Raw genomic sequence first — 20367 nt, forward strand, 5'->3', positions numbered from 1 at the left:
ACAATTTTTGTTATATTTCTTGACTCTTATGGAAGACTAAGACTACGTAAACTTCTTCTATGCGACACGGATTCCACCTAACTGACAAGGTTTCTGAAGTGAAAATGCTTCGGAATTATTGACTACTTTTCAACCAACAAGACAAATTTTGTCGGGAAAACATTGGAGTCATGTAGAATCATGAAGTCAAGATGTGCATTCTTGGCAACAGAAATAAGATACATAGATCCGTAATGCTCAAGTTAATTGTCTTCTTTTTTTATTTAATTATTATTTGTCATCGTTCCAAGGAACTTTGAGGGAAAAACAAAAAAGTCTTAAAATTTTGAAATAATGCTTCCACGGAAGAAGCAAATTTATATTTTACGCAATATGGAAAAACAAATGAACACATCTAATTTAAAATATTTTATGACATATTTTGTAACACTCGGAAAATTTTTATGTGTTTTGAATATAGAGTGACTAAATATCTAAGTATTGTAGGAGAAGAAAATGTATATTAATATTAGACTCATTTTGTAGCTCACATGAAATAACATATATTAGACTCAAGAAAATGTAAGTTGATATAAGAGAGGGTCAAAATTATTTCAATTTAAAGACGCTTATTTAATGGGTATTATTTTATTAATTAACAAATACATTTTATAGACTTGTGCATGATGTATCTTTGCAAGTGACCATATGTGTGTGCATATAGATACAGAGAGAGTTTGAAATGCAAATTTATTAATATTTTTACATGTTTTTATCTTGGAATTTTTTTATTTATTTTTTTGCCTCCTAATAAATCTAACTACCTCTAAAAAACTTCCACTCGTCCACTTGCCATTTATTTTTCCAACTTACCCAACTAATAAGAGAGATTTCTTCAATTATCTTATTTATCTCTTATCACTTCACGGTTTTCTTTAGTTTAACATCTCATAACTTGTCTTTCCATATATTTATTACTCATTTTTTCCTTTTTCTTTTTTTAGTGTATCAAAACAAGAAGAAATTGTCTAGTAGCATTTATACTAAATATTTTATCTCAACATTTTTCCTTTAATTGAAACGTATTTGAAGGTCATAATGTAGGATAACGACGTACAAGTGATTTTGTACAATTTAATTTTTGATATTTCATATTTATAAATATTTTGCTAATGACATGATACGATACGATATATATAGCCATTCGTTACAAATGAATGTTATGAGCTCTTACCAGTTATAAATATATGGTATGATGATACGATTTATTTTGATAAATGAATGATAAATGTTATTCAGTTTTGTACTAATATTCGTATCCTATTGAGTATTTCCATGTACTCACACTCTTTCCTTTCTCTCGTAGATTATAACGAGTTGTGTCGGAGCGTGATGATTTGATGGTATGCTTGTGCCTCATTTCATTGAACGAAAATCTAAATTTAGCAAGTAAATTGTTTCTTTTAAATTTAATTGCAATAGACATTATTCATAATTAAATTCTCGTACATGTTTATTTGTATATGGACATGTGTTTATATTGCATTTTTTTTATTAAAAGTTAAATTAATAATTTGATGTAGTGGTGAAATTGTCCTCTGCCCATTTCCATTTTAAATTTAAATGTTTAGTTGGCTGTCAAACACGTTAAATTATAATTGTCTACTTCTAATAAATTTGGATTTCAAGAAGTTCACAAGTTAGTAGTTAAAATTAATGAATCATATAAGGTATGTGGATAAATATAAAATTTGACCATTTTCCAAATAAAATTTGTTAGCGATTTAAATTTTATAAAAAAATCGGGTCGTCACATATTTGATCAAAGAATTAAATAGTATTGAATAGTAGTAAGAAAAAAAAAAAGAATCAAAATCTTTTTCAATCTTCGTACCGAACATTTAATTTCTATATGGAGCTTGAAGCTTGTGTAATCAAAATTTGTCCATTTTCTCGATGTTCAATCTCCCATGACCAAAAGTTTTTGTTAATGAAGCATGATGTGTTGTTTAGGTACCACTACGACATCTTCAAGGGGATTAGAACTCCCCTCGTGTGATATAAATGGACAATAAATGAGTACAATAGAGTAGGCATAAACTTAACTTCCAGTCAAATAAATGATAGATGAAAGCAATAAATGAGGAAGCATTACCTTGTGTATAAATATGAATAAAGAAACAATAAAATCTGAAGACTACATTTATCGGTCTATACTAGAGTGTGAAGTTGTCTGGACAAGGCGAGAGAACCATACTTCAAATAGCGGTGTCGTTGCCAATCCTCTGTAGCAACTAATTCAGCAACCTGATTTTCCTCACGATAGATGTGCGAAATCAACGTCACAATCAAAGGAAAGAAGATGTCTAATATGACGACAGTAGCGACCTTTACCACAAGTAATGCAATGCAGTATTATTCACACAACATGGTGTATCTCTGCAAAGTTTTAATGGTTAAAAAAAAAAAAAAAAAAGATAAGGGTTTGACGAAATGGATGAACAGATCAATATAAAATACGATTTCTTTTATCTATTTGAGCTTAAAAACTCTATTGTTGCCCCCTAACAATCTCTCCCGTAATATGATGCTCTTAGTGGCGCAAATTCGTGATCATGACTTTGTTTCACTTGTAGGACGTCATATAAAAATTAATTGGTCATGTCCTAAGATTATAATTAACATTTTTTTACATTTGACCTTCATATGAGTGATCCAACCCATAAGCTTAAAGTTGATATTGTTGCACCCAGTAAAAGTACTTCAAAATTGAAGTAACCAGTAAGAGTTCCAATTTATTCATAAAACCATTTTTCATCGTGCAAATCTGGATAGATTCAGCTGGCATCCTTTTTTCTTTTTTTGTCAGCTTTTTGATGGAAATTCAAAAAACAAGAATGCACCATGACATACGGCACAACCGGCAAACATGCGCGTCAAGATGATAATGATCATGTAGGGACCTGCTTGATTAAAGTGCAAGAATCCAAAATGTACAAGCATTTGATGCGCGTTAAAGTTTGGTCAATGGTCACGCGGTCTATCGAAAGTCAGCTCAATTGTAATTTTGCAAATCATTTTTTGAAGTCACAATAGCTATTGCATGGAAAGTTCGCATATTTTGTGGGCTTGAATTACAGGTTTATGTAGAAAATTTAGTAGTTTCCCACTTTTAATATGTTTAATATTGATTTACTTACTAAGTCCCCGTTTAGTACTTATTTTTTTAAAATGCATTTATTTCTCTCTTCTTTTTAATCACACATTCTTTATTAAAATAATATTACACGTAAATTAAAAAAAAATTTCTTATTTTTCAACCACACATTTTCCATCAATTTACTATTCGAAAATGCATTTTTACAAGAAAATGGATATCAAACACCCTCTAAGTTAATTTGGAGATTTTTCGAGTTGGAATTCTATTCAATTTTTCTTAGTAGCTAAAAATAATAATAATTTAGAGTGTAAATTTCTTTCAATTACTACTTTATGGAAATTTACAATTTTTCTAGGCCACTTTCTCCAACTGTTGATAGTCTCTTTGAAGATTTTCTTCCCGCAAATGTGTCATTAGATTTGTAATTCCAACATACACTTCAAAAATTTATTGACCATTTTCACTTCGAATATTTTCTCACTACAAACAATATATACTTGCCATGTGTGATTGGTTTTGTAATTTCAACATTAATCATGTTACATGTACATCATTTTTTATATTATTTTTCACATCGTGTCACGTGACAACACACCATTGAATTGTTTAAATTTTTGATAATTTTTTTACACAATCAACTTTTGCCAACACTTGTTATGTCAACATTAATGTCAATAAAAGTGTGTACAAGTGTCATTTTCATTTCAAGATATACCTAAAAAATATTATTAACTTTTTTCACTTTGAAGATATTTTCCCTACAAACATAAAGTTCATTTCTTGATGAAAGGATGTGGAAAAGATCATAGAAAAATGAAGAAATTTATTTATTGTATCACACCTTAAATAAGTACTTAACCTGGAAAATTAGAATTCTAGGCATAAACAATAGATCTTTAACAACATATATTTTGCCCCTACTTGGTATTAATTAAAATTCAAATTTTAGTTTAAGTCGCAGTCAACAAATAATTTTAACTACATATTTCATGGGTTTTATAATTTTTTAACCATTTAACTTTTATCAAAATCTACTAGAATCTGATTTTAATTCCTACCAAACAAGACCTTTAAAACATATCCACCATGCAACCATGCATCCCAACGCTCCGGACTAATCTACGGATTGGAGGAAAAATGATGAGTATTATGGTAAATTACTAAACAAGATACAATATGTGCAGTTTTCATCAATAGACAGACTTAATCACGAGTATATATAATTTCATACTACATTTTGCCCATGATGATGCGAATAGTCTGTGTTATTTCAAATTTTCAAAAGAGTTCGCATTTTTTTTTCATTGTAAGGATTCTAAGATCGATTAGCTTTTCGTGAATAATCATTATAAGAAAATTTATAAACTTACACTTATATCTTACCTTGATAAAGCCAACAAAAAATTTGGAAGAAAAATCAAGGATTATATTATCGAACTTTCCCTCTCTAGATAAAATTTTCCCCACTCTGATCTCGACTTTTGCTTTTACCATGGTAAAGAAAACTGGTGCTAGAGTCCGATTAGGATTAATAAAGTGAGCCCACTTAGGCTTTTAAAACTTTTATTGGATATCTCGGATCTGTTTTACCTTAAAAATGAGGTGCTAAAAATGTCATATGGTCCTCATTATATAAACAACCACAATTTTTCTTCGAACTTCTTGTTCTTGGACATGGATGTCCAAATCGCACGTTTCTTGAATTATCTCTATATAATTTACGAACTATAATTTGAGCCAGATAATGAAATCTAGACCCTCATATTTTCAATATCTGCATATTTTCCCCAAATAAACAAATGTCTACAAAATTTATCTTCATTTTAGTCCTTGGACTTTTTAAGAATTATTAGAAGAACCACCCAATTTGATTCGGTAGCATCAAATGTTCATTCATTTCTAGTCAACACGTACCCAACTACAAATATAGTGTTCAATATTTACTATGAAGTTCCAGAGAAATCCAAATTCACCCAAAACTTCCCAAGATTTGACATATCACATTGCATAAAATTTTAGTGCAATACACCAATGGTTGAGAGCGGTTTCTCGAGTCCTTCAAAATGGGGCTATTTTGCTACACGAGATGGTTGGAGCCATCAATGCATATACAAATTTTGTGTTATATATTCTAATTTTTGAGACAACAATGGCAATATTGACCCTTCACAACTTGTACTTGGATTCCTTTTGCATCATTGAGTAATTAAAAAGTTGAAAATTTTTCATGTAAACCTATATTTCGTCTCTTTGCCTTACATTTCTTATATTTAGCCAAATTTCTTGATTTTTCGTCGTGTCATTACAAATCTTTGGCCATAGGAATTAGTTGAATGAGACATGAAACCTCAATATCATCACAAGATGTACGGAGATGTTTTATAACACATGCACAACAAGCATCGAAAGTTGTTATAATTATTGCAATCTCAGGCGTTGTGAAAATAAATATTCTCAAAAACTTCTACTTAACTTTAATTATATACTGAATATAGGAATGATAACGAGGTTGGTCTGTCGTGACCTTTCCTATCCTCTATTCCAACTGAAATTTTCGTGAAGCGATATTAAAATATCACTTGCTTTAAGAGTCAGGATCCCGCCTTCACTTTTTGACAACTAAAGAATCCCTGCTTCATTTGAAGCGGACCACTAAGGAGTTGAGATTTGCTGTCCATTTTATTGTCAATCCAATTAATTTTTGACATGTCATCAATAATTAACAAGCTATCTCAGATTTACCTTCACTAACTTCATCATTAACCCACTAAATTTATGATGTGTCAATAATTAATTGAATAGGCAGCAAAATAAATATAAAAAATGGACAACAGATCTTAACTAAACAAGGAGTAGGGTGGGCGGGATCCCAAGTGGAGTAGTATATAGAGAACAAATGCAAGATCTTGAATTTGAAAATGTATCCCCCATGGATGAAGCCAAAAGTTAAAGGGGTTGTAATGCAAATTTTCATATTTTTGGGTCCACCAGCAAGCTTGTCATAAAATTCGGAGTTTCCCATACCGACCTTTAACACAAACTTTCACAGGAAGGCGGCATCTCCGACTCCCTTTTACTTTGATTCCCACATTCCAAAACAGCAGAGTTGGATAAAAAATCAGAATCAGGATAGAGGACTGATGGGTTCTTTCTCTCTTAGCTCTCACATTCAATCAGTTCACGCTTCAAAGCTTCAATCTTCATCCAATTCTGTATTTTGCTTCCACTCTAACACAAACACAAAACGCTTATGCTTCTTGAACAAAACTTCCAATTCCAAAATTAAGCTAACAATCTGTTTATCTTCTCCAAAGGATGCCGCTTCTGCCAATAATCCTCCTGGAGACGGCAACATCCCAAGGTCGGGCTCTCTAGTTTTGCCCTTTTTCTTTTTTCAGCAGATTATTTTCTTAATAATTTGTCAACTGCAATTGTATGTAGATACTGCAGTTATTTGCTACCTCTATACAACCGGTAGTTGGGTAATTGCGGATAATTTCGCCCATCCATCCACCTGCACATTAAATTGCAATTAAACAGTCTATGCTTTTCAATAATTTCTGGTGGATGAGAAATTTATAATCTATACTTGTGGCGGAACATGTTACTTAATTACTGTGATGAAATTGTATACCTTTCGTTTGGTGGAGGTTGTGATAGTTAACTTGTGGGCTCTTGTGGATGCTGCATTTCGACCGTCTTTTAACATATAGCACTTGCTTTTGGAAAACTGATAGTTGTTCATCCTAGTTAATTTTTGAAAACAGTTCTTATGAGCTTTAAGCCTTTAACTCCAGCTTGCTATACTAAGATTATGCAAAAAGCCAATACCCGTCAAGGTCTCCTAGGTATTATAATTTTGTCTTATTGACACTCCAAAGTAATTTATAGTTCTAGTTGTCTGTGCATCAATCTATAAGAACGCCACACATGAGACCAACAATCTATGTTTTAGATTTTGCTATCTTATTGCATTATATGAAAATCTTGTGTTTGCAGCAATTTCTGCATTATAGAAGGACCAGAGACTGTTCAGGATTTCGTTCAGATGGAGCTGCAGGATATCCATGAAAACATTAAGAGCAGGCGCAGTAAGATTTTTCTCCTGATGGAAGAGGTTAGTCTTATGATATCTTTTATGGTGTCCATATGGTTAACCTGAGCTTGTAAGATTAAAACAGCTTTTAGAAATTAGAATGACATAGTTTTGTTCTTTGTTTCCAATCCAGGTGAGGAGGCTAAGAGTCCAACAACGGATCAAGGACATGAAAGCTGTTAACGAGACACGTGAAGAGGAAAATGAGTTGCCCGATATCCCATCATCAATTCCCTTTCTTCCTCATCTGGTAATTAGAAACCTTCACCAATCTTAGAAATGTATAATGCACAAAGTATTAGGATCGCATCAACTGTTTAGGAATTTTCATTATCTAAATTATCTGTTAGACAATAAGTTATTCACCAGTGGATGCTTAAGAAATCGCAACACGGCCTACTTGTCGATATATTTTTCAAATTCCTTTCCATGTTTCTGAAATGTGTTGTAAATGCCGACATTATTTTGATAATGTGAACGGGTGATATATGAGAAGATTGTAGAATCATTCCATTTATGAGCATTTCTCTGTGTTCTGTTACAAAATTATTGTCACTTTTATTCTGCATTCATTTTGGCAAAACCTAATATTTGTTTTTATATATTACATTTCCTTTTGAAATAGACGCCGAAGACCTTGCAGCATCTTTTTCTGACAAGCTTTTCATTTATATCTGGAATTATCGTTTTTGGTGGCCTCATTGCACCAAGTGTAAGCTCCTAAACTTGAGACATCATCTTTCTTGCGGATAACCAACATTGGCAATTTAAGTAACTTAAAATATTTTCTTCCTGCGGAGTTCAACTTATAGCTGGGCTCGTAAGATTCACATGGATGAGTTAAAACCTCTGAAACTTTTTAACATGACAGCTTGAGCTGAAATTGGGTTTGGGAGGTACCTCATATGAGGATTTTATACGCAACATGCACTTGCCAATGCAACTAAGGTAAGTTGTCAGAAATATTCCCATTAGAATGTTTGACATTTACTTCATGAAATAATTTTCTAGCTGTTCTTGTGAAAATTTCTTTTTTAGTGTGGTATTAACAGTTAATATTAGAGATTTCCTGAAACATAATCTTTAATTTTTATTTCAGTCAGGTGGATCCTATTGTGGCTTCGTTTTCTGGTGGGGCAGTTGGGGTTATTTCTGCACTTATGCTATTAGAAGTTAACAATGTTGAGCAACAAGAGAAGAGAAGGTGCAAGTATTGCCATGGAACTGGTATTTATTTAAGTTGAAATTTTACGAGCTTTACAAATCCGTGGTTGGTTGCCTATCCTAATAATTACTGCCATTTTTCTTGCTTGTGGATTATGTAATAGCATAGAGTACTCTGGCATAAAATAATAATTATATGGTTTCAAGGGGATTGTACCGAAGATTTTCTATCATTTGATAGCGTTACATTTTCAAGGTATTCCAGCACCATACCAAACTATTATATCTTAGTTTTCATCTAGTTTGGTCCATTTGTGATTTAAGAATATTACAGCCAGTATGCTTTACAGTTTACACTATGGAAGATTCACTTGTTACTCAAATTATTATAATCACAACTCCAAACTCAGCAAGCCTATCAGATTTATATCGAGAATTGGAGTATAGTAATGAGCTAACCTGTGTCACGTCATTTTCTTATAATTTCTATCTTATACTTCCACTAGACATGAATTTTTCTGGAGTGATTTCTTTAAATCTTTTCCTGTTGTCATGCAGGATACTTGTCATGTGCCAACTGTTCTGCAAGTGGTATGTGCTTGTCCATTGAACCTATTTCTGTGACCAATCCTTCTAGTCGTCCATTGCGTGCACCAACTACTCGAAAGTGTGTGAATTGCTCGGGTTCAGGAAAGGTATGTAATTTGATTGCAGAACTTATAGAATTATCATTAATTTTTTATGCTTTGTTCGGGAGGAAGGCGGAACCCAATTTTCTATATATATATTTTTAGATATCCAATTTTTGATGGAAGAAGAATCTCCTCCCCACCGATATGGTCAGCTAGTGCTCTTCCTTGAGAGAGCAATAAAAAGCCAGAGGGGACCAGGAAATGCTTAAGCAAATATCTGTATATGTTTATTAACTTCAGCAGTGCATACAAAAAATAATATCTGTATATGTTTATTAACTTCGAGGGCTAATCCACCCATGTTTTTCGTTCCATGATTGACACAGTTACAATATTTTCAAGTAAACATAGTGACTCTTGAAAATTTTAAAGTTAGTCCGATCATTGTCGATTCATTTGTATTAGTTTGTATTTGACATGCATATTAGCTCCATTCTCCTGTGTTGCGCTTTGCCAACCATTTCATTTAAAAGCTTAAAGAGACCAGTTCATTTAAAAGTAACTTTCAACATGCGAACCATTTCATTTAAAAGTTTAAGATCTTCAATTACCTAAGTGAGGCCATTGCATTACTTGATACTAAATTCTTGAATGACAATGAAGCTCTGGCTCTCCTTCCTTCCCTTCTCGCAATGTTGCTAATTGATTCCTTTTGTGCTTCTTAGGTAATGTGTCCAACATGCCTTTGCACAGGGATGATGATGGCAAGTGAGCATGATCCCCGGATAGATCCCTTCGACTTGAACTAGAATGACTGCTTTTCAGCTATGTGACTTCATAGTGGAGGGGATGATCGACATTGAACTCCCTCCCATATATTATGCCTTTAGTTTTGTTTTCTGCATAAATAACTCTACTGTACCTATAGATACTCTTGGAGAAAGGGTCTTCAAAGTGGTAGCTAAAGAGTTGATATATACACACACACACACACACATACATTGACATTATCCTGATCACTCTTATCTCTTCTTTGATCGTGCCACTTTCTCGATCTTGAACGTATTTTGTGGCTACTCTCACAAATGTGATATTATTTATGCTTGCTTGTCTTACGAATGAAAGTATTCTTAGGATAACTGATTGGTCGACCCATTACTTCCATGCTTTGACAAGTCTCCTACATATATTTTCATACTTTTGTTCTGCCCACTCTTCTTATTTGATTCAAAAATCTACATGAGATATATTCTCCACAAACTACTTAGGAATAATATAGCGTTTAATAATTTCTATACAAATTGAACAATATATATAAAACTAATAAATATTATAATATTCTATCATATACTATAATAATTCCAAATTCATTTGTGCTTCCAAAATGTCAATTTTTTTTGTTCTTCACTTCAATTAACTTTTGCAAGTATAGACCAAAACATTTTTTTCTTTTAGAAACTCTTCAATTTGCATTTTCATATTTGAGAAGTGTTTCAAGTATTGAAATGCAACGTGTCCCTAGAATATCCAAGAATCTTCCTAGTGAGTTCCTCTGCCTCTTCTTCTAATTCTTCTTGTCCGATTTTCGTTTTATACTATGGTTTCTGTTTTCTTGGCTGAAAATATCTCTTGCCGGTCTTTTCTACGCTCAAAAATTGTTTCGAACATGCATTCACATCACTACGAGTTTTGTGCTTTCAAACAGTGGTTGGCAGTGAATAAAATAAAAGTGAATTTCTCACCTATTTTAAGACATTTAATTTTACTTTTTCTATGCATGAAGGCATTTTATTATATATATAATTAAAAAAAAAAGTTAAAAAAGTTGAACCTCAACTTTGAGGGTCCTCACCGTCTCGCCCCTAGAGCTTTGTGAGAAAGGTAAATCACAGGATGTGTCACAATAGGTCAGGGAACAAGAGCTGTCTGTACACTTCATCTTTAAGAAATTTAATTCCATGTCTCGAGAATCGAATCTCTGCACTGCAACTGCCAGCAAGGCGTGAGATAATCTTATTCCTGTCTTTTGCACCACTGAGTTATACCCGAAGGGCAAAAAAAAATGAAAAAAAAAGGTCAATTGTATACCTAACTTAATCTAAAGGTCAGTTTGTATGTATCTTTGTGTACTTTATCTCACCATATGGAATCAAACAAAATTTGATGCCTAGGAAATTAAATTAAATTTATTTTTCTGTCCAGAAATTGGTACGTCTAAATGGTGCTAGATGGAAAGTTATATTCAGTCAACTTAATATAATAATAACAATAAATGATGAGGTCTCTTTTATAAATCAATGGTAATGAACTATGACTTTTGACACGTCAACTTTTTCGGTTGTTAGGGACATGTCCACTTGCAATTCAACTTAAAAAATAAAAAATAAATCTCTGAAGGTAAATAAACCTTTCCCGATCCATTTGCATAATATAAAATGTGTTACATAAAGAATGTAAGTCTATCTTTATGGAACAAATAGAGTATGTGTAATGTACATTGCTTTAAATTATCAATACCTTACATGTTTTGATCAATGAACGTCAAATGTATAATATTAATCGTGTTGCGATACTAAGTATATATATCAAATTATGAATAATAATTGCTCAACGCGTTCTGATTGGCTGAACAACATAGAAAATTGAGCTTATAATGTTTAATGTTAAAAATGTTAACAGAAAATACGATACAAATTTGAACACTGTTTTATTCTAAAACAATGTATATGCATATCATGAACATGCATCACGTGTATGTGATTTATTTACCTAACTTTATTATTTCCTTATTTTCAGATGATGAGAGATAGATTGTGAAATTACGTGTTTTTTTTTTTACTATGTGACATGGTAATGTGACACGTGTGCATTAAGTTTATTTGGAAAATGTATGGATAATTACGTTTTCATCATTTTTATTGAGTTCGTGGTTGTAAAATTTGAATGTGAATCTCATTATAGATATACCGTACTATTATGTCTGAATAAATATACCATTTTGAGGTTCCTGACGGTCATTAAAGGTAGCCAAGGATGGGTATTTGGAGTTCGATACATATATACAGGGAATGTTAGAAGGTCCCTTGGTAGCCTTGAGAATGCGAATAGGCACATGAAGCACTGTATACTTAGGCTAGGCCTTGATTTATATATTTTATATATTGATGTGGTATCTTGAGTCTCGATGGGCTTAGTATTGTCCAAACTAGATATATTATTCTTTTCGAATAAGTACTTTGAATCAGTTTGTCACAAAAGGTGTTTGCTAAAAAAGTTCAAACCGTAAGTACACGGATCATGTTCAAGTAATAAAGTGGATTTTTTGAATTCGAGTTGTCGATCTCTCGAAAAATGCTTATTTTAGATTAAACAACTTTAATCAATTTAATTTTAACTATAAAAATAAACACACAATAAAAATTATGATTTTGGAAAATAACTAAAAATCTACAAAATAAGAAAATATAAAGTCTTGGAAATTTGGGAAGCAAATGTGGTTGGAATTTATGATTTCACTTTACCATCGTCTAGATAATTTCTCTAACAACAAATTAATAAATTACTTATTTACGTGTTAGACCCGATTTTCCAAGTTTAATTCATTACCTCTATCGAGCGAAATTAACTCTAATTGATTGGTTTAACCTACTATATCTCTATGTCGATTCAAACCAAACGGCCACATGAAATATTTGTGAAAATAGCTCAGTAGGTTACCTAGGGTTAGAAATATATCTCTAGAGTTTTTACTATTTGGTTTAAAATGCACAATCTTCTCTCAAACGATATACAAATCAATAAACATAGTCATTCATTGGCCATATAAATGAAAATGTAATAATAACAATAGTAAAAATACACGAAAATAAATAACTTAACATTAAAAGTAAATATTAAAATTAATTAAAAGCTAATTTAGTTAATACCATAAATCTCAACACAAATATTTAGCCCACGTTATATAAATGGTAAAAAGAAGAAAATTTCATGCAATACATTACAAGTTTGACAAAATAATGAAGAAAATACAAAAGTATAGATAAAACCTCCTTTTGTTGGATTTGTGAAGATGAAAATTGCTTGCTTTTGAATTCGCCAAGCTTTGCTAAATCCTTTGATTGCTCCTCCTCGTGCTCTAGATTTTGCCCCAAAACATTACCAAAGAAAATAAAAGAAAAAGAAGAAAGAAAAGAGAGAAAAATAAATGAAAGAAAAAGAAAAGAGGAAGAAGACGGAAGCCCAGAAAGGAAATTGTGGAAAAAGAGTTAGGAACAGACAAGATGTGTTGGGACTTCGAGGACAAGGATTCATGTCAACGTGAAGATGAAGTGGTGAAGTTTTTTGCCATTATTGGGACCATGTGCAATTCTATTTGGGAATATGTTTTCAAGGTGAAACCATGCTTCACTCCAAAGCTCAAAATCATGTGCACTGACAAGGAATGATTGATTACCACAACCGTTACCACTTAAAAATCCATTTGGAAAAAATGGATTAAGAGGTAAATGATGGTATAAAGAGGATAGGGTTCAATTTGAATACAAAGATCTGGCAATAGAACTTGCAATATACAATCATCAATTATACATTGAAGAAACAAAGAGAAAAGAGCTGGGAGCAAACAAAAGGACTTCAAGTGTAAGGATTTATGTCAACGTGAAGATGAAAAATGGAGAGGTTGTTGGTCATGTGCATTTCTATTTGGGAAAACTTTTATTGATTTAAGTACAGATGAAGTTGAAGGATAGGCGCAGCTATAATATTTTGACTAGATTTCATTGAAACTACGTAATTGGAATTGATCTTCAAATTCTAAATCATAATGGATTATATTAAATTTTAACAGAGATAAAATTCTCCAAACAGGGCCTAGGACTCTTCAAATGCCTAGTAATTTACAATTCAAATTATTACTCAGTAATACATTTCAATTTAGTTACGAAAATTAACCTTATTCGTTATAAAATAATCAAAACACATAATCCCATCATCAGATTCAAAACACAAAACCTCTATCTCTTTATCATATCGGCTAATTAAAGTCACAATTACTCGAACGCATCACATTTGCATTTAAGAACAAAATACAGAGAATAAAATGCAAAAACATTCAACAATTCAAAGGTTACACACACATGGAAAGAGTTCAACCATATGGAAGCTATTTTATTGAACAAATTCCTCAAACTATTTTTTCGCTCTTCACAGCAGATTTTGGTTCATCCAATACAGAAAATGGATTTTCTAACAATAGCTTTTCAACAATGTCACAATTCTTCCAAAGTGACTGCCTAAAATCCCAATAGTTTGTGCTGTCTTTTCTGGAATCCATGCCTTTGCCTCAAGCTTCAATCTAATATTAATAGGCTTCTTCTAGAAATTAACACCCATTCACTCCTAAATTATGCTATATTCCAAATAAATGAATAATTAATGAGTTAGTATAACCGAGAACATGTTATTTTCTCACACAGCAATATGAAAATTAACCAAATAAAATATTGGATAACTTAACCAGTAAAACAAGAACAAAAAGTTCATGTGCTAATCAGATTTTTGGCAAGCTGAAGTCTCTTTTCGTCTAACCAGTTTTTTGGCAAGTTGTAGGACTTTTTTGGCGAGCTTAAGTCTTTTTTTTCGTCTAGTCGACGTGAACATCTCCTTGTTCTGTATCTTACACAAAACCCAATTGTCCAACTACAAGAAAAAATAAATAAAAAAATTTCATCATTTCTGTTGAAATTCCAAGAGCAAAAATAGCAGAAATTAACATTGTATTTCATTTTATTCTTCTACTTGATGTACAAAATTATTACAAGATTACAAGATTATCCAGGAAGCATCTTGTCACAAGATTATCTTCTACAGTTTGCTGTTTGCCCTATGACGCGATTTTTATACCCAATGACCATGACAAACTCCAGCGTTTCTCCATAAGCAACCCCTATGTTGTACATAGCATCAGCATAGTGCCAATTATACTATGCCACACCTTGGCTGATATCACCCTCCAATTTGACCTGCTCAAAAGCATTCCATGTCAATAACCCTTATACAGGAGTTTGGTTACTTTTCATAAACCATTTCATAGTAGATCATGTTTAATGATAAAAACACGAGAATGCAGGAAAATATTGATTCAATAAGAATTTTGGAATGCCATTCATGTTCAGAACTGACTTTACTTCTGGAAGAAACCCCAAAAGTTGTTCATATTTAAACTTCACTTGTTGATGAAGACAAGTGCACAGATCTGAAAAAGTTACTCTCCTATCCAGTATATTCGCAAAAAAATTAATGAAAAAAGCACAGCACCTCTCATAACAGGCAATTGCAGACTCCAAATCCTCACGATTTTTATAGATAACGCCCATGTTGCAATATGCTTCAGCATACATGGGCATCTCTCTCATAGCAGTTCAGGGTGGTTCAGAATAGACAACACCAATGTTGTAATAAGCAGGCTGTAATAAGAAAGCCACCACACCTGAATAGCAAAATCAAAGTAACTTGGCATTCCAAATAAGGAAGCCAAGAAACATGAATCTACAGCATAGTGTGGGTCAATTTTGATAGCTTCATAGTATTTCTGAATAACATCCTGAGTGTTACCACCAAGATTTAAGCTGGTGCCAAGCTCTGTTTATACCATTGCCAAACATTCTGCAGCTAGTTTATATAAGGATCAGCCTTTAGAGCTTTCTGATACATCTGCATTAATAGAAATATAATAAATGTGAATAATGACTAACAGAAAGTCATATAAGAAAAATGGATACCTGGATAAGCTTATCAACTGTTAAAACTGCCGAGTGAGCTCTGAAAGCTTAAAACAATGGCAAGAGGGTTGTCACGGGTAAATGAAGACCTATCACTACACAATATGAGAACATCCCTGGATATACCCCCAAAGAGTAGAAAATTACAACTGCAGAGAGCCAGTTCTACCATAAAGAAGTCATCATTTACTGCCACCGATCCCACGCATAAGATATATTTTAATGTCGAAGGTATACTCATAATTGTATTGCAAAACGACATACAAAAAAATGTTCTATTGTTTTCCATAGATGCACGAAGAGTGTCAGAAATGCTCTCTCAAAAGCTATTAAACCAAAGTCCGCATCACCAAGCAGAAGGAAAGTGCTTAGGGCTGATGAAAACAAATATATCTTCCTAAAGGCCTAATGAGATGTAAGAACCAAATTTCCAGTGAGACGTCAATGAGAAGGGTATTGGCGCCCACAAAATGATAATAACTTCAGGAAGACAGAGAAGAACAAAAGAACAAGGAAATCACATAAATGTGATATGAGTAAAGATTAATGATCATTGCAAATAAATGTACTACAACAAACAAAAATTATATACTGAATATAAATAGCTTGTTTTCTTGAAAAAATATAGAGTCCTTTTAGACCCAATCACCTTTTTTCCCATTCTATCAAATGCATATTGAGTTATCCTAGCAATACGTCTAGACGGGTATCCTTAAGCATGTTGATGGCAATTATTATACCTACTAGCTAGTACTTGAGAATCATCAGACTTCCCAAAGAAAAGCCTCTACCACCCTTCCATCACTTTCTAGAAACTATAATTTCCCAAGTTTGACATTTTTTATCTTCCTTTCCTGGAAAAAGCCACTTAAATTAGGCTGCATTTGATTGCAAATATTTTTCATCATATAAAATAAAAGTGTTTGTTATACAAAGGAAAAATTTGACGGAAGACTATTGACTATACAAAGAGAGACACATTTCATAATGTCAATCCAATAGCCGTATTGCCGAGTACGGATAAAATTTCCATTTAAAAGGTTAATTAATTTGCGTGATAGTTAAGATCATTTCCATTCGTGAACTTCTTCGCGTTATTGTTACCCTAACATATTACAAGGATCATCATTTTCAAATTTCTTAGTTATGTATTTTAGTATTCACGGATATGTATATAAACAATAGGAGAATGTTGTCATGGATATTAGAGCAATGGCTTTTCTTCGTTCCAAGACAAGAAAGGGTAGCCTGTGGAGAAAGACTTAACCGGCTCAACAAGGATAGCAACTGGCTGTGAAAATAACAAAACAAAACTAAAATTTGAAAATAACAAAATATAAATAATAATATTATTTCATTAACAAAATATATTATTAACAGAAGTCTCTAAAACTATTAAACAAGTTTGGACAAAATGTCAACAATTCATTAACAAAAGCCTCTAAAACTATCAAACAAGTTTGGACAAAGGTCAAAAAAGATTAAATATAAATTTTTCCCAACTGAAATTGGAGTTGACCAGTAATGGTGAGATACCTCACCATTTCTTCGTATTGACAGAAATACTCCGAGTGCCCAACCGCAAAGAAATATTCTATTTTCTATACCCAGTATTTTTGCAATGGTTTCGAGTTTTACTTCAACAACGTACAAAGCAAGATCTACTTTCAAATCGTTAATATCAATTAGATCCTTGCCTCTATCTCTAAAAAAAGGTAGCGATGGAAGATTTTTTCTTCTTGTTGTTCCGGACAAGAATCTTACTCTTCAAAAAGTTTAGATGTTTCCATGAAGGAGGTTTGAAGTTACAATTGTTTGCATGATTAGGACTTGAATATCGAAAAATCAACTCGTATTCCCTCCAAAATAACCAAGATATTCAAGAAGTCACCCCCTTCAGTAGGAAATTTTGTGTTGATGTTGAAACTTATCATTTTACTTTCCTTCTCTTCCCAAAACCATTTTTTCATTATCATTTTGTCAGTAGTAACTGTGGTTGTAGTAATTAATTTTTTTGGGCCAAGTGGACAAATAACCTCATGTTTTTTTAGGTTTCTAGCCATTTTGATAGGGGAGGGGTTAAGCATGATTTTACACACAAAGTATTCATATTTGGAAGAGATTTAGTTGAGGAAGAGTAAGAGGAACAGTGATAGAGTGAATGGGGAAGATGAAGTGGAGTTATGTACAGATGAAATGTTCAGAGTGAGACGTTCATCTTTTTTAAAAGGGATTTTGTTTGTCCTCATAACTAATTTTAATTTCTTTGACCTTAGTTCTGATCAACATGTTATTTTGCCTAGGCGGCAATAACGACAACATGATAAAAAGATATTGTATGAATCGGTTCGTTCAGAATCAAAATTTATTGCGAATGTCTAATGAATTAAGTTTTGAGGATGATTTCGACCAGGTTTCAATGCCCAAACACTAGAGATCACCTACTTTTCTAGTCAAACTTGATTTTAATTCATAACTTTTGTTTTCAAGATGTATATATATTTGTTTTATTGCTAAAGAACGTGGGGTATGTAACTTAAAAGCACTAAAACTAATTCAACCTAAACCAACATGACCCGGAATCATCCTAAAAATTTAATTCAATAGACATTCTCAGTAAACTTTGATTCTGAACGAACAGAATAAAAAAAGATCATAAAGTGTCTTTTCATCATGCTGTCCCTATTGCCACCTAGGCAAAATAATATGTTGATCAGAACTAAAGCCAAAGAGGTAAAAAATAGTTATAGGGACAAACAAAATCCATTTTAAAAAGATGAGCCCCTCACCCTGAACATTTCATCTGTATATTGTTCCACTTCACTTTACCCATTCACTCACTCACTCACTATTCCTCGTACTCTTCCTCCACTAAATATCTTCCAACCATGAATACCTTGTGTGTAAAACCATGTTTAACTCCTCCCCCTATCAAAATGGCCAGAAAGCTCAAAAAACATGAGGTTATTTGTCCACTTGGCCGGAAAAAATTAATTACTACCACCACAGTGACAACTGACAAAATGATAATGGAGAAATGGATCCAAGAAGAGAAAGAAAGGAAGATGATAGGATTCAAAGTCAATACAAAATTCCCATCTGAAGGGGGGTGTCTTCTTGAATACCTTGGTTATCTCTACTGGGGAATACGAGTTGATTTTCCAATAGTTGAGTCGTCATCATGCAAACAACCGTAAATCCAAACCTCCTTCATGAAAATTTCTAAACTTTCTGAAGAGCAGGATTCTTGTCGTGAACTACATCAAAAAGAAAAAATCTTCCCTCACGGTCTTTTTTGGAGATGAATGCATGGATCTAATTACTATTAAAGATTTGAAAGTAGATCTTACTTTATACGTTGTCAAAGTAAAAATCGAAGAAATAGTTGCAAAAATGCTAAGTGTAGAAAATAAAATACTCCGTTGTGGTTGGTACTCGAGGATTTCTGCCAAGACGAAGAAATGGTGAGGTATCTCACCATTGCTGGTCAACTCCAATTTCAGTTGAGAAAAATTTATATTTAGTTTATCTTTTGACTTTTTGTCCAAACTTGTTTGATAGATCTAGAGACTTTTGTTAATGAATCGTTGACTTTTTGTCCAAACTTGTTCGATAGTTCTAGACACTTCTGTTAATGATAGATTTTGTTAATGAAATTAGAAATATTATGATTATTTATATTTTGCTATTTTCAAAGTTTTGTTTTGTTTTGCCCTCTTCACAGCCAGTTGATTTCCAATATCTTTGTGTTGTGAGTCGGTTAGGTCTTCCTCCACAGGCTACCTTTTCTTATCTTGGAACGAAGAAAAGTCATTGCTCCTAATCTCCACAGCAATGTTCTCCTGCAAAATTCTGGGTTTTTCCCCCAAAAACATCAAAATATTTTCGAATAAAGAAAACAATTTTCGATTTAAAACATACTACCCTTTGCTCTTCTTCGAAATAAAGGGAGTAAAAGGTTCATGGATCTTCAGCTTGTTCCCTTTGGGTAGAAGAATCAGATCACTGGCTGCGGGAATATCGATTGATGCAGTATCTATAGGGCTCGATCCTGTGATCTGCATAATCGAAATCGATATTGACCACATGTTCATCAAGCAATCATTTATAAACAAAAAATGAGATACGAAACTCGTGTACCTGATCACTACAACCAATAGTAGGTGATGTCTGTGGCTGACCTGATACTAAAGAGGTGGTGACGGTAGTGGGCATAAAAGATACCGTGCATGAGATGTTCACTAGTGCATGCATGATGTCAGTGTGACGACGCTCGAACTCATCCAAATGCCGAAGTGCCTTCACCAAAAGCCGCTCTACCTCCTCCAATCGTCGTTCTAACTCTGCCCTATACAAATCGAACAGCTGGGAAAGGGCAGCAACCTGCTCACACAACTCAATAATATGTTGCATATGCGAAGAAAGCCTTTACTAAGGAGGGTTGCGCACTGATCTGGCCTCATCTACACGCACTGTAGGCGCTGGTACCTCATGGTCACCTTCTAGAGAGCACATTGTATGGCCCAAATCACCATCCACATCAAATCACATCTATTT

At 32.9% G+C, this 20367-nt stretch overlaps 2 protein-coding genes across 6 annotated transcripts; one reads left to right on the top strand and one right to left on the bottom strand.

Moving 5' to 3' along the window:
- The first annotated feature begins 6153 nt into the window (after nucleotides 1–6153).
- LOC111399623 (protein ORANGE-LIKE, chloroplastic) lies at nucleotides 6154–10150 on the top strand. Its single transcript, XM_023027043.1, has 8 exons — nucleotides 6154–6500; nucleotides 7139–7256; nucleotides 7369–7485; nucleotides 7861–7947; nucleotides 8107–8183; nucleotides 8335–8462; nucleotides 8958–9094; nucleotides 9757–10150. Exons 1-8 carry the CDS (start codon nucleotides 6280–6282, stop codon nucleotides 9838–9840), a joined length of 969 nt encoding a protein of 322 aa, XP_022882811.1. The 5' UTR covers nucleotides 6154–6279; the 3' UTR covers nucleotides 9841–10150.
- A 4300-nt stretch (nucleotides 10151–14450) lies between these two features.
- LOC111399624 lies at nucleotides 14451–20361 on the bottom strand. Of its 5 annotated transcripts, none has more exons than XM_023027047.1 (5): nucleotides 19951–20361; nucleotides 19735–19868; nucleotides 15347–15742; nucleotides 14941–15051; nucleotides 14451–14728 (listed from the first exon to the last, which is right to left on the bottom strand). In XM_023027047.1, the coding sequence occupies exons 1-3, from the start codon at nucleotides 20221–20223 to the stop codon at nucleotides 15724–15726; spliced, it is 426 nt and encodes a 141-aa protein (XP_022882815.1). In that variant the 5' UTR covers nucleotides 20224–20361; the 3' UTR covers nucleotides 14451–14728; nucleotides 14941–15051; nucleotides 15347–15723. The 5 variants fall into 5 exon arrangements, 4 of the variants coding, with proteins under 4 accessions (XP_022882815.1, XP_022882813.1, XP_022882816.1 ...); XM_023027045.1 differs by having other exon boundaries at nucleotides 14848–15051; XM_023027048.1 differs by lacking the exon at nucleotides 14941–15051.
- Nucleotides 20362–20367: the final 6 nt, after the last annotated feature.

The sequence above is a fragment of the Olea europaea genome, chromosome 9, assembly GCF_002742605.1.
Source record: "Olea europaea var. sylvestris chromosome 9, O_europaea_v1, whole genome shotgun sequence".
Lineage (NCBI taxonomy): Eukaryota > Viridiplantae > Streptophyta > Magnoliopsida > Lamiales > Oleaceae > Olea > Olea europaea.

Coding starts and splice junctions, on each gene's coding strand:
- LOC111399623 (XM_023027043.1), top strand. CDS start 6,280: ATGGGTTCTTTCTCTCTTAGCTCTCACATTCAATCAGTTCACGCTTCA. Junction 7,257..7,368: donor TTTTTCTCCTGATGGAAGAG/GTTAGTCTTATG, acceptor TTTCCAATCCAG/GTGAGGAGGCTAAGAGTCCA. Junction 8,463..8,957: donor CAAGTATTGCCATGGAACTG/GTATTTATTTAA, acceptor GTTGTCATGCAG/GATACTTGTCATGTGCCAAC.
- LOC111399624 (XM_023027048.1), bottom strand. CDS start 20,223: ATGCAACATATTATTGAGTTGTGTGAGCAGGTTGCTGCCCTTTCCCAG. Junction 19,869..19,950: donor CTATTGGTTGTAGTGATCAG/GTACACGAGTTT, acceptor TCGATTATGCAG/ATCACAGGATCGAGCCCTAT.